This window comes from Medicago sativa, chromosome 5 (genome assembly GCF_051527215.1).
Source record: "Medicago sativa cultivar Bolivia chromosome 5, Bolivia_mono, whole genome shotgun sequence".
Lineage (NCBI taxonomy): Eukaryota > Viridiplantae > Streptophyta > Magnoliopsida > Fabales > Fabaceae > Medicago > Medicago sativa.
In genome coordinates this window covers 63,275,479-63,291,340 of record NC_140753.1, presented here as the reverse complement: position 1 = coordinate 63,291,340, position 15,862 = coordinate 63,275,479, and the positions used below count along the sequence as shown (strand labels likewise).

At 31.2% G+C, this 15,862-nt stretch overlaps 1 protein-coding gene across 1 annotated transcript; it reads left to right on the top strand.

Annotated features, from left to right (window-relative positions):
* The first annotated feature begins 9,656 nt into the window (after positions 1-9,656).
* LOC146923916 (putative F-box protein At3g29830) lies at positions 9,657-12,289 on the top strand. Its single transcript, XM_085711794.1, has 3 exons — positions 9,657-10,580; positions 11,380-11,463; positions 12,218-12,289. The coding sequence occupies exons 1-3, from the start codon at positions 9,657-9,659 to the stop codon at positions 12,287-12,289; spliced, it is 1,080 nt and encodes a 359-aa protein (XP_085567920.1).
* The last annotated feature ends 3,573 nt before the right edge of the window (positions 12,290-15,862 follow it).

The following is a 15,862-nucleotide window of genomic DNA, read 5'->3' as shown; positions in this document are numbered from 1 at the left end:
TAGGAATTTATGGTGGTTCCTACGACAGTCTATTCCTTATATATTTGTTTTATCTTAAAAATGCTACATTCTAAGTGAATTGGCAAGCTAACCCGTCAACAAAAAAGAGTTTTTTTTTGCCATTCTGATCTCATGAAAATAAAAACATAGTTATCATTCATTTTTAAAATTTCAGTTTGGTTCACAGTTTACCTAATAGCAACACATTCTCTAACATTGTTCCTCCTATACTCTGCTTATGATTATGAAAAATTCATATGGATTTCACAAATACAAGTGACTCATTACTTATTTAGCGTGACCAATTTTTAAAGTTGTGATCCACATGAAATTTAAAAATATTGAAAATAGACTGTTAAAGATTATTCTATTTGAGGTGTGTCGTACATTAAATATTAGTATCTCTATGAGTGAGAATTCAAACTTTAGTTCGCTGCATTGTGAGAAACATAGTAGTTAATTATATTTTCTTGTTTATGTCTCAAGGGCCAGTTTTTCATTTACGATTCACGAATAATGAAATAAATGCGCAAATACTTTTCATTGTTTTTTTAAAGGATTTGGATCCTCTAATGTAAAAAGAACTTAAGAGAGTTATGTGGATGATCTTACTATTAAAATGCATTGGTTTTTGCAACTTCAAAAATTATAAGTGGAATTTAATTCATTTCAATGATGAGATCATCATAACCTTCTCAATTTTTTTCACGATTATATAAGGATTCAAATCTTTTGACCAACTTAGTTCGTGTCAAACGGTCAAAAGAGTATTTGGGATTTTCCTCAAACCTTGTTTAATTGGAGGCTTTGAAGGCTTGGGTTTTGGAACGTCTAAAACAAAACCCCAGTTCTATCTAAGTTGGACCTTAAATGTCTAAAATCTTCCTCAGCCAAAATAGAAAATTACTTTTTTGACAACTATTTTTTCCTAAACACACATGAAAAAGACTTATTTACCCTTAACAGTAGTTGCTCAGCGGTAGTTAACTACTGTTATAGTCATTCCCATACTTGCAGTACAACCCACCCTACCTCCTACTATTCAACCATCACCTTCCATCACACAACCTCAAAAAATCCCCAAATTCCAAAAAATTTCACTCAAATCATTGGAGAAGGATTGCTAGAAGATTTCTACACACATTTGACGTCAAGAAACATACAATGCATATTTTAACCCGTTTAAATTTGTGCATTTTTCTGCCATTTTTTTTTAAAAGTTTTCTGACATGCAGCGCAGCGGTTCACTACCATTGGGGGAAGATACACAAGAGCGAAGAGGCGGCAGCATGGGAATTTGAATTTTTGGATCAACGTGATCGCTTCCGAACACTCATGAAAATTGAAAGAGGTGAGAGAGACCGTCATCACCCAAAAAAGTTTCAAACCAAGACAATCCAATTTTGTGTGTTTAGGAAAATATTGTTGTCAAATAAGCAATTTTCGCCAAAATATACACCTCTTGTATCTAAGGGTTGTTAATAATATCTCTTTGGAGAAAAACACAAAAGAAGAAGAAAAAGATTGAAAGAAAATATAAAGAAAATTGCTCCATAGACCCCTTATATTACTCAACCTTTGAAATAATCTGATCAAGAGCTGCGATTCGATTCAAAAAATAACGATTGAGTTGTAACTCACAATAGATCTATATGATTAAGAGTTATGAATCCGATACATCCGAAGGATTTTAAAGCAAACTGAGAGTCACATAGAGCAATTGTCGCATGAAAATAATAACACAACACATTTAACAGGTTTTTGCCTGTAAAAAAAAAGAAGGGAGACTTTTTGATCCAAAATGGACCGTGTTATGAATTTTACTAAAAGAGATCAGATCATATTCCACCAAGAACACATATATAACAAAGAAAAATGGATATTCACTTTCACCAATGCATAAACATAAGCTTATCATGGCTTTTTATGAATAAGAGCGATGCAATCTATATATATGTTACTATAAGCTCAACATTTGAACATAAAAAATTATAACCAACAAAAAATTATAACCAACATATGAAGTTATTGTTCCTATCGGATAGATTCCTTTGTTGTGTGTACGAAATTATTGAATGGTGCTCCTGTATGAAAACATTGTGATGGGTAATACAGAAGCCAAAAAAAGGGGAAAACTTTAGCATTCCAATAATGTTAACCGTACATTTTATGCATTTCAATTATGTTATCCATACACTATTATTTGTATATTTGCACACCTCTCTTTTACTTTCACTTGTATTTTTATTTAGAGAGAAAAGTTATACATCACCTCTTGTCTAAAATTCAAGAACCCACACGCCATCTTCACAAATCTCAATGAAACATTCACTCCAATCAACAAACTCTTATAAAAATTAACCTTTAGACCCGATTTCATTTCAAAACCTCTTAGCAAAGGTCCAAAGTTTTTGAATCGATGTTTCTCCTATACAAAGCGTGTCATCCGCGTATTGTAGATGAGATATTAAAGTTCCCCCTCTTTTCACCTCAAAACCTTTAAACAAGTTTCTTTACACCGCATTAGCCATGACCCCACTATACCCTTCGCCACAAGTAAAAACAAGAACAGGGCAAACATATCTCATTGCTTAAGACCCCTTTGAACACTAATTTCCTTTGTGGCACTTCCAATAACAAGTATGGACATATTTCCACAAAAAATACATGCCCTCATCCAAAGAATGGACATATTTCCATCTAACAAATATCTTCAAAATTTTAATCTAATGGCTCAAAATCATTCCTATCATTCTCACATAAAAACATTATTCTCACTTGATCTCCCTATATATGTGTGTGTGTGTTCGTTCTTTATTTTATTCCTTAGACTTTTTTTATAAAAAATAATCAAATGGAAGCTTCATTTCATCACAATATATCCAAATAATAATATCGTAATTTTATTCATTTTTGTTTGATCTCATTGCCTTAATTGGTATCCAATTATGAATATAACAAAAATAATAAGGGTTTGTTTTGATTGACTTATAATTGAGCTTATACAAATAAATAAATTTTTATGTGTTATTCAAAAGTTTATCAAGATAGTTTATACAAAATCTAATTATGAAAATACAATTTTTGGTAGTAAAAAACTCATGAATTAACATAAAAGTTTATTTATAATATAAAAAAATCTTATTTATTTACGTAAACTATTTTACATAAACTCAAAAGTAAGTCATTGTAAATGGGTCCTAAGTTGCAAAAGGTATAGTCAATTGGTAAATTGAGATGTTTATGACTTATGAGAGAGTCCCAGTGAATTCATTTTTTTTATTAATAATTAGCCATAAACATGAGGAATGATAGATTTCATGTGTTCTGATAGATTTTCCAGCACAGAGGTATCAAAGTGAATGATATGTTGCATACATAAGACAGAAGACATACATACATACATCATGTAAAAGTTAAAACGGGTCATGTCCAAATGGATCTGATAGTAAAATGAAGATCTAAATAATATATAAAGAGGTACATATAGAGAAAAAAGATAAAGGAGAAATAATAATGTGACCCCAACTCAAATAACTAAGAAGTAAATTAAAGCATTGAATAATTTATTATAGCACACAAAAGTTTCACCATGGTACAGACATACCTGAATAGCTTCACAGGGTGTGTCTTCTTTCAGTACATATATGCCACAAGATTAAGGATTACAGATATGAAATTGACATCATGTATACTAACTAGAGAACATTCATGATTGTGTTTCATAGATAATAAAGGTATTGCAAAAAAATTATTTGATTACTAGACTATGTGCAAAATGTTTTAACAAAAAGGTCTGCACGCAAGCTTGGTCTGAGAAGCAAATTAATCAAATTATCAAAGTTTTTTTAAGTATCTAATGATCCCAGTACAACCATGATTAAGATTGTATTTTATCACAATTTTCCACAATATTTTTGTTACCACAATCATCGTATAATAAAGCATTGCAAATTCTTATATATATGATGAAAAAAATAAATAACAAAACACAAAAATTAGCATAATTACCAGATTACCAATATTTTGCTCCAAAGCTAGCATAGTGTACTGGAAATCCTTCAGATCAAGAAACTGATGGCAGTGTTAGTCATTAATTGCAGCTGCAGCATCATCAGGATTCACATATCATCAAAAAGGGCTAATGGATTTGAATCAATCATACCTCTCAAAAGCTTGTGAATCCTGATGATGCTCCACCGGCAAGCAACGACTGGTTTCATCAGATCTCTCCGTGATTATCAGGTAAGGAGGTAAGGTAAGGTACGGTAGAGGAACCCTAACCCTATGAGTCCAAAATTTAATTCAAATCTAACAAAGAAGCTTTAACCTAAGACATTAATGAAGAGAAAATCATAAATCAGAGAGAAGAAGGGGTTGAGATTAATTAAGTGAAGAACGTTGAAGGGTTTATATATTGGTTGGTGCTTAGAGATCTGGAGAGAGAGAGAGAGAGAGAGAGAGAGAGAGAGAGAGAGAGAGAGAGAGAGAGAGAGAGATCCTAATGGAAGGAGAATAATAGTACAATTTGATGTACGAGATTTGGAAAAGAAAACAAGATTACCTATTTAGAGGAACGGGTTGGCGGAGAATATGTATTGCATTTTCAGTAAGCGGTTTCAAAGGGAACTGACAGACAGACATGACCTGCACCATCCAACTAGGGTTTCAACTCCCAACTACAATGTATTTTGATTGGTTACTGGATTCTTTATTTTTATTTTGTTAACCCTCTCATTCTTCGAGAAGATCTTGGTAGTCAGTGAGTTCAGACTTGAGATAATTATAGTCTGACCAAGAATTTTTCCTCAAAGTTGGATTCTCAAAGACGATTTTGTATTTTTGTTGAACTCATTAACCACTTAAGTTTTAATCACTTGTTTTACTTTGATTTATGATTATTACTTAATTATATATTTTTGGGGAAATTAATTATATTAATATTTTTTTTTGGGTAAATAGAGATAACTTTCATTAACCAACACAATTATTACAAACTACATGGAATCAGGAATCAACTAAACAAAGAAACAAGAGCCAACCTCAAACAAACAATAAACCATTAGCCTCACAACCGAGTCATCAGAGTTTGCACCTTCTTGAATTGCAATCCTCTAATGTAAACAACCATTTTGATTTGGTTAAGGAGCTGTTGAACAGATCGGTAACAATTCTGAAATCTTCTACCATTCCTCTCCTTTCAGATCATATACAAGGTCACATTCAACATCATTCTACGGGCTTGATGCATACCATTGTTCCTATTACAATGAGACTAGACATATTGTAAATAGATTGCCAATTGCTAGTATTGACGCTCATATTCATCCATCGCATAGCACCTTTCCACACAACATCAACATATTCACAAGAAAAAAATAGATGAGAATGAGTTTCATTCTCCTTGGTACACAAAATGCAAACCTAATCACATTGGATACGTACTTTAAGCATCCTATCACAACTGGCAATCTAGCATGAATAATTAACCAAGTAACAAACAAACATTTTGGATGGGTTGGATTATTACATATCATTTTCCTCCACCCAACCTTTGCAAACTCACCTCCTAATGCATTATACATTCTCTTAATAGCGAAATTAGCTTGTTGAAATACACTGTCATTAACACTTGAAATAGTCTTTGCTGCACCAAAGATTTTTTTTATTACCCATGAAGCTTGTGCAGGCACATCCACGAGTAGCACATTCCTCCCCTTAGTGTAACATTCATGAACCCATTTCACTCATATAACGTCCTTCTTGTTTGCCAAGTTCCAAAGAAGTTTACAAATTACAGCTTGATTCCAAATTTTCAAATCAATTACATTCCAACCACCAGCTGTCTTAGGCAGACATATATGCTCCCAAGCAATAAGAGCTCTTTTAGAGGTGCCATATTTTCCAGTCCAGAAAAATACCCTACAAGCTGTTTGAATGAGATTTAGAACCTTCTGAGGAAATTCAAAAAGCTGACTCCAATAAGTTTGAACACCAAACAACATTGATTTGATAAGTTGTAACCTACCAGCATAATGTTATTATTATTAGTTCTTTTAAAAAATGATTATTATTAGTTAAAAAATTACTGACTTACATCTCTATTTGCATTTTTATATTGACAACTAGTGTAATGCAATATTTTTTTTTTAATTTTTTTTTGTCAAGTAGCTTAGTGGTTAAAATTCACATTTTTCAAGGTAAATAAGTGGGGTGTCCGAGGTTCGAACCCCGACCCCTGCATATAACAATGCATGTACTTGCCAACTGGGCTATGCTCCCGTGGACAATGCAATATTTTTTTTAGAGGGAAACTAGTGTAATGCAATATTATTCTTTAGATAAAAAATTATAAAGAAAAATAAAACTTTAAATTGAAAATATAACATGAAATAATTAAATAAAATACTTAATTAGCTAAAATAAAATATAAAGTTACAAAGATGAAAAAAGCATACAAATTTACATGTAAAAAAAAAATATAAGGTTTTTTTTCAGGGAAGAAAACAAAAGGTAACACCCAAACAAAAAAATTATATTAAAAAAATTAGAATAATAAAATTGAAAACTCTTGGAAAACTTTTTTCATGCTTTTTTTTTTTTGAAAGATCGAAGTTTTTTCATGTTCTTGCTACATCTAGAAAACAAATTAGGAATATGGTCACAAAATTGATGAATGATAAGAATTTGAAGGTGAATTATCGTGAAGGTTTCACTACAAGAATTCCTCTAATTACTAACCAATTCAAAATTGTATTACTGACGAATTTATACCCTCAGTAATTACTGGCGGAATACCCTCAGTAATTACTAATGTAAGATTTTACCTTGTGCATCAACTATGGTTACATGAATATTTGGTTCCCATAGGATTGTTTTAAGAGGTAAATGTGTTCGCTGTGTGGAGTTTTTACGGGATCTCCTGCTGGCTGTGTTCTTAGATTTCTGTTTGGTCTTGGGCGTTATGCGTATAGCCGGCGCTTTTGTATTGTTCTCGCTGCTAGCTTTTGCAAGTCTTGTGAAGGCTTTGGTATATAATAAATTTGTTGATTTACGCAAAAATAGTTTATTTTGTTAGTTTTCTGGATTGTATGAATATTATTGAAATATTTATGATTTTGTACGAAAACTCTTTATAAATTATATGAAATTATGATGATATGTCGCTTAATTAATTTATGTGTTATTAAATTTTATTTCCTTAATTTATTTGTGTTTATTTAATTTATTTCTTTAATTAAAATAAAAAGTGGGAATGGATAAAAAAAAAAAGAAGGGTAAAGTACATTACTATGGAAATTTCTGTCAATAAAGCAAATCTGCATAATCATTACTGGCGGATTTTTCCCTCGGTAATGCGGTGTGGATGTGGTTTTGACAAAGCATTACTAAGGGGATTATTCCTCAGTAATTACTGACGGATTGTTCTTCCAGTAATTACTGAGGGAATAATCCCTCAGTAATGCTTTGTCAAAACCATCTCATTATTTACTAAGGGAAAATTCCGCCAGTAATATTACTGACGCCAGTATTACTAAGGAATACAAATCTGCCACTAATGTGTGTTACTGAGGGATATTTACATTACTGAGGGTTTATTTCCCCCAATAAAAACCAAATTTCTTGTAGTGTTTGCGAGCTGCGTGGAATACATTGAAAAATTATTTACATTCGCAAATTATGATCAAGAGTCAGTTTTACAAGCAATTCAGTCGTGTTTATAGCTTGAGGACAATCAGGTCCTCATTGCTCCTTTTCAAGATGAAGAGTTATGTGTAGTTGTTTTTCAAATGCACTATATAATAAGTCTTGGTAAATCCCGCATTTCACAAAAGGTTTTGGTCTCTTTGTGGTGGGAAAGTGATTGTGGCATGTAGGTCGTGGCTTGAAGAAGGTAACTTTCCTCATGTTCTTATTGGTGATACAAATATTATTTTGATTCCAAAATTTGATCAACCTAAGACTATGAAATATTAGGCCAATAGCTCGTTACAGTCAGATGTATAAAATACTATCCTAGACATTATCTAACAAATTACAAAAAAAAGTAGATAAAAAAATCCCAGTTGAGAAATCTGGGTTTGTTGCAGGAAGATCCATTATTGAGAGCCAGTTATTTCCTCACAAATTATCCATCATTTAAAGTGCAAGACTGAAGGTTGGAAAGGTGAAGCGACCCTAAAAACTAATATCATTGAAATCAAGGATCATGTTGATAACAAGAAATCATGTAGGGGTACTTAGTCATGGTGTTGGCAACTTTCTATCTCACATCACAAGCTATGAGCTCGCATCACGAGAATAGAACGACAAACCAAGGGGATCAATTATGTGGCTCTCACATCGTGAGCCAACATTCCCTAATATTTAGGGAATCTAGCGACTATAAATACTGGACCCTTAGGTTAATGGAAAAACACCTTTTGACGAGGAGACGAAGGCAGAAATGCAAATTTGGAAGGATTGGAGCGGCCAGAGTCATTCATGAGCCAAGAAATCATAATCGGGAGATTGTTTTCTCAGGCTTTTTATTTATATCTAATTGTATATATTTAGAAGCTATGAGTAGTTAATGCTCTCTAGGTTAGGTTGTTTGAACCTTTCAAAAAAAAAAATTTGAACAATAAAAAATGAACCATTCAATTATTGGTTATACTTAGACATTAATTAATGATAATTGTTACTTACATCGGCATTCTTAAACCCGTAAGGATTCTTGGCTTAACATTAGGGTGCAATAACTATTCAAAGGTATTAAAATCAAATAATCAATACAATTGTATTCATGGTTTATAGTTACCCAAACAATTTAGGAAAGAAAATTTGACATCCACCCCCCCCCCCCCCCCCCCCCCCCCCCCCCAACATTCATTACAAAAACACTAATCATAATCGCAATAGTGAAGTTGATACTAGACAATTTCCGTTGAGACCAATTTTTTTATAAATATTACTACTTATCAAAACACTAGTGTACCTGCTAGTATTTTGTCATCACATGTTTCGATTAGAGTTATCTTTTACCATCTTCGAGAGAATCTGATTTACTGCAAGATGGGTCAATTGGAAGTTCATGTATGTGACTACGGTCACTTAAACTACGTATACAAGCTAGAATGTATTTTCTTCCAATAAAAGAGCCATGAAATCTTATCAAAAGAAATGAAAAATAAACACGCAATGAAATAAATAAAAATAGGGAACTAATTAAAAATGTACAAATTAATTGTGCGTATAAAAACTTGTAAAAAAAAAAATTGTATCTATAAGAAATATTCCTTATGCCACAATATATATATTATTAGTCTATCATTATAATTGTCCGACAATAGGTAACGACAGTTTAAGAAAAAAATTACAAGTTAACATAAAAGGATATTGACTGCATTAAAAAGAATTGTGAACGGATATCTCCATTCGTCCTCTAAAAAAAATATATTTCCATTCGTTACTTTTGGAAAAGAAATTATTTTTATTTATTTGTCATTTGATTTAGAGGCATTCCTTAAAAACCAAACGACACTATAACATTAATTGGATATCAGCCATTGCCATTATAAATACCTTCATTCTCTAGCTAGTAACATACACGAGAAAGAAAAAAACATACACGAGAAAAACACATACACACATGATTTTCAACAATCTTGTCAATCATGGGAGCGAACATTGACAGGTTTAGTTTGTTGCATGATTCATTGCTATCAATTATTGCCTCCTCTCTCCCTTTTAAGGATGCTGTGAGAACTTCAATCCTTTCTAAAGATTGGAAGAAGGTATGCAAATTAACAAGAAACATAGAGTTCAATGAACTCTTCTTTGTTAAATTTGATCAACCTCAAGACATTGTTTATGCTCAAAGAATGGCATTTTTGGATTTCATGAAAAAATGGATAGAAAATCATGGAGAAAATGCCATTGACAAATTCTCTTTGACAATGTCAGCTCCCAAATTATTTAGTGAGGACATTGATCGATGTATTACATTCGCTATAAGAAATGGAGTGAAAGATTTGGAATTAGATTTCACTTCTCCAACATGGAACAAAGATAAGTTTTATTATAATAATTTTGTGGCTTCCATTGATTTGAGTAGTTATGTTTATAAGTATAGTGGACTTCAATCTCTGAAATTGTACTCCTGTGATTTTTCTGCTAGTGAAATGGTTAATTTTCATTCACTCAAAGAAATTTCTTTGGGTTTTATGAATGTAAGTATATGTGCTATTGAGGCACTTTTAACCAATTGTGAAATGTTGGAGAGTTTAAATTTTTATAAGTGCTGGAGTTTGGATGAAGATTTTATTCTGAAGGGAGAATATTTGAGGTTGAAAAAATTGGTTATCAATAGGTGTCATTTTAAGTTGAGTATTTTCAGAATTAATGCCCCAAATTTGAAGGTTTTCGACTATCACGGGTCACTTTTTGACATTGATATTCAATCACCTGCATTGGATGAGGTTAATCTTGACTTTCCCCTTATGCATGGATGTCAAAGCAATGGTTCTTACTATCTTCACAAATTATTGAAAGATCTCCCTTCACCTAGAGTAATGACAGTTTGTAGTTATTGGCTTCAGGTACTTTTCTTTACTTTTGGCGTTATTCTTAAGTTCTATTATTATTATTATTCTTATTTTTTTCGTGCAATTTATTATTATTATTATTATTATTATTATTATTATTATTATTATTATTATTATTATTATTATTATTATTATTATTATTATTATTATTATTATTATTATTATTATTATTATTATTATTATTATTATTATTATTATTACATGATTTTTTTAAAGAAGAATTGCATGATATATTACTTTTATTGTATAAGTTTTGTTGTTAAAGTGATTTATGGCGAGATCTATGTCCTTTTCAATGAATTGTTTTGAAAATGTATTCTTTAGACCCGCATTTTGTTTTATATTTTTTTTCTTCTCTTCATTGGTTTAGTGTCATTTTCTTTCTTTCTCTTTTGTTTTTGCTGCTGAGAAAGTGTGTTTTCGTGGTTGGTGGAAAATGTATTTTTTCTTTTACAAATTAGTCCAATTAATTGTTACGTAGTTTTGTTTTCCTTAACTTAAGAATTGTATTCATGTCTGGTCTTGTAAGATTGACCCTATAATATGACAAGGTTTGACTTGAATTATATTTGAATATAGAACTTGAAAAAGCGCTTATGTTAATATTTCAATAGTTAGTTTAACTTTGTAAATGGTAAATAATGTTTTTAGAATAAATGAGAATTTTTTATTATGTTTATTAATGGTTTGTGTATGGTATGAAAAGAATATTTATAAACTAGGATCAAAACGTACGTGTCGTAACATGAAGGTGAAACATTTGATAATGAAGACCTCATTGCACCAACTTGAGTTTGAAGGAATTACATTCATGCTAAACAGCTGCCCTAACCTAAAGCATCTCACAATTGATATTGTTGAGAAAAGATATATGAATGTAAGTATTACAAAAGTTCAATTTGTTTTAAATGATTTGTTGTATATGTTATATAAATTTAATATTTTTAGAGGGTATATATTATAAGAATTTTATTTGTATACATTAATGTCGGCATAAACTATTTTTATACATGTATCTGATAATATTTCAACATATAGATATTGTAGATATGAGACATTAACATAATAAAGGGATATCATAGTTTAATTTAATTAATTGATTATATGTGCATAAAAAAGTTACATTGTTTAATTTTGGTGAACTTTTTTTTTGTTTACATAGTCAAAATATATAAATTAACTTATGTTTATAATTCGATTTTCATTTTGACAAGTCAACGTAAAAAAAATGATATTGTAAATAATGATAACACAAGGAATTCTAGCATTACTCTCTTTAACCATTCAAACACACTAGATTTTTTTTGACAAGTTGTTGTACACTTATTTAATACGTTTACAAACAGAATACCCTAATTTCCATGCAAATTCGGCCACCCTAATTTCCATGCAAACTCGGCTATATATAGCAAACACTAAACCGTGTTTCTCTAAAATAAAAAAAACTAAACCGTGGTAAATTACACAGACAGTAGAAGAATCATATATTTTGATTTTTGCAAATGGAAGGACGTGTCCTTACAACCTTCCTCTCATACCACTACTTAACTGGTATTCTAATTTAACATGCATTTTATCGATATGCATATTTTTGAGAATTGAACTATCGTTTTTGCGTTTTTTGTTTTTAGTTTGAGATGTTTACACCAATTTTGGCAGTCTTCCTATTTAGTTTTGTCGCAATTTCTTTGTCTATTATCTAAGGATTCAGACTGTGTCGTGTAATGTCATGTTTTTTGAACTTAATCTGAATTTTGTTTCGTTCAAAACCTTATTCTACTGTTAATATTTGGTAAGAAAATAAAGTTAATAACTTAAATTAGTGTAATTTTTGTATTTTTTTTGTTGTTTTTTGCAGTCGTTTCATAGCATAGTATTGAATGTATAATCAATATGATATTTATAAGAGTAGTGTAATTTGAACATCAATTTATGTGACAACCAAATGGACAACCACATTTTCACAAAGAAAAGTGTGAATTGACACAGAAACCAAAGTAATAGAGAGATAAAGTGAAATTATAATGTGAGTATGAGAGAGAAAGTTGTCACAAAAGTTGTTAAAAAATGGTTGTACAAATATCATTTCTCTATTTATAAAAGGCCTCCAACCCTAGGTGAAACATACATCTTGATTGCTTCTAGACTCTTTTTCAACTCATTGACTTGAAAGTTGGAGTATTTGTAGGTACACCACCCCCTCACATAGTAGCATGTAGCATCGCAGTCTTCCGCCGCATCTAACAAACTTCAGCCATCCAGGTATGTTTTTTTTTTTTGTTTCTTCTTTCTTTTCTCATGTGTATCGCAGGGAAAATTAACAAGATTGTGCTTGTGATAACCTTCAATTTGTTTATAAAACCATAAATAACGTACATGATTTCCCTAAAAAAAAAAAGTGCATGATTCTTTTCCTTTTCTTGGTCATGCTAAATATAACATGCCTCCATGTGAACAATATTGTTTTTTTCTTCTCGCAAACAAAATGTGCAAGACATTGATAGGAAAGTTGGATTTTGGGTATATAGTAAATGTGATTCAAACCAATTATATATATACGCAAACCTGTAGTAGTCAAATATATTGACACAAAACTTCATATAAAAAATATATATTTAACAAGAAAGGCAACTTGTTCACATGCTGCTACTTTGCAATTTGAACGGAAATAAGAATTAATTAAGTAAATATAAACCTTTCACTTGACCAAAACAAAAACCCTTTTAGAAAAGGGAAAAAAAATTGCATAGGCATCTTTCATTAAAAAAAAAAAAATCACAATTACAATGATACTTCAACTTGTGTCTCTTAGGAATTCTTGGTGGTTCCTACGACAGTCTATTCCTTATATATTTGTTTTATCTTAAAAATGCTACATTCTAAGTGAATTGGCAAGCTAACCCGTCAACAAAAAAGAGTTTGTTTTGCCATTCTGATCTCATGAAAATAAAAACATAGTTATCATTCATTTTTAAAATTTCAGTTTGGTTCACAGTTTACCTAATAGCAACACATTCTCTAACATTGTTCCTCCTATACTCTGCTTATGATTATGAAAAATTCATATGGATTTCACAAATACAAGTGACTCATTACTTATTTAGCGTGACCAATTTTTAAAGTTGTGGTCCACATGAAATTTAAAAATATTGAAAATAGAGTGTTAAAGATTATTCTATTTGAGATGTGTCGTACATTAAATATTAGTATCTCTATGAGTGAGAATTCAAACTTTAGTTCGCTGCATTGTGAGAAACATTGTAGTTAATTATATTTTCTTGTTTATTTCTCAAGGGCCAGTTTTTCATGTACGATTCACGAATAATGAAACAAATGCACACATACTTTCCATTGTTTTTTAAAGGATTTGGATCCTCTAATGTAAAAAGAACTTAAGAGAGTTCTGTGGATGATCTTACTATTAAAATGCATTGGTTTCTGCAACTTCAAAAATTATAACTGGAATTTAATTCATTTCAATGATGAGATCATATGACATAACCTTCTCAATTTTTTTCACGATTATAAGGATTCAAATCTTTTGACCAACTTAGTTCGTGTCAAACGGTCAAAAGAATATTTGGGATTTTCCTCAAACCTTGTTTAATTGGAGGCTTTGAAGGCTTGGGTTTTGGAACGTCTAAAACAAAACCCCAGTTCTATCTAAGTTGGACCTTAAATGTCTAAAATCTTCCTCAGCCAAAATAGAAAATTGCTTTTTTGACAACTATTTTTTCCTAAACACACATAAAAAAGACTTACTTACCCTCAACAGTAGTTGCTCAGCGGTAGTTAACTACTGTTATAGTCATTCCCATGCTTGCAGTACAGCCCACCCTACCTCCTACTATTCTACCATCACCTTCCATCACACAACCTCAAAAAATCCCCAAATTCCAAAAATTTTCACTCAAATCATTGGAGAAGGATTGCTAGAAGATTTCTACACACATTTGACGTCAAGAACATGCAATGCATATTTTAACCCGTTTAAATTTGTGCATTTTTTTGCCATTTTTTTAAAAGTTTCCTGACATGTAGTGCAGCGGTTCACTACCATTGGGCGGAAGATACACAAGAGCGAAGAGGCGGCAGCATGAGAATTTGAATTTTTGGATCAATGTGATCGCTTCCGAACACTCATGAAAATTGAAAGAGGTGAGAGAGACCGTCATCACCCAAAAAAGTTTCAAACCAAGACAATCCAATTTTGTGTGTTTAGGAAAACATTGTTGTCAAATAAGCAATTTTCGCCAATATATACACCTCTTGTATCTAAGGGTTGTTAATAATATCTCTTTGGAGAAAAAACACAAAAGAAGAAGAAAAAGATTGAAAGAAAATATAAAGAAAATTGCTCCATAGACCCCTTATATTACTCAACCTTTGAAATAATCTGATCAAGAGCTGCGATTCGATTCAAAAAATAACGATTGAGTTGTAACTCACAATAGATCTATATGATTAAGAGTTATGAATCCGATATATCCGAAGGATTTTAAAGCAAACTGAGAGTCACATAGAGCAATTGTCGCATGAAAATAATAACACAACACATTTAACAGGTTTTTGCCTGTAAAAAAAAAGAAGGGAGACTTTTTGATCCAAAATGGACCGTGTTATGAATTTTACTAAAAGAGATCAGATCATATTCCACCAAGAACACATATAACAAAGAAAAATGGATATTCACTTTCACCAATGCATAAACATAAGCTTATCATGGCTTTTTATGAATAAGAGCGATGCAATCTATATATATGTTACTATAAGCTCAACATTTGAACATAAAAAATTATAACCAACATAAAATTATAACCAACATATGAAGTTATTGTTCCTATCGGATAGATTCCTTTCTTGTGTGTACGAAATTATTGAATGGTGCTCCTGTATGAAGACATTATGATGGGTAATACAGAAGCCAAAAAAAGGGGAAAACTTTAGCATTCCAATAATGTTAACCGTACATTTTATGCATTTCAATTATGTTATCCGTACACTATTATTTGTAATTTGTATATTTGCACACCTCTCTTTTACCTTCACTTGTATTTTTATTTAGAGAGAAAAGTTATACATCACCTCTTGTCTAAAATTCAAGAACCCACACGCCATCTTCACAAATCTCAATGAAACATTCACTCCAATCAACAAACTCTTATAAAAATTAACCTTCAGACCCGATTTCATTTCAAAACCTCTTAGCAAAGGTCCAAAGTTTTCGAATCGATGTTTCTCCTATACAAAGCCTGTCATCCGCGTATTGTAGATGA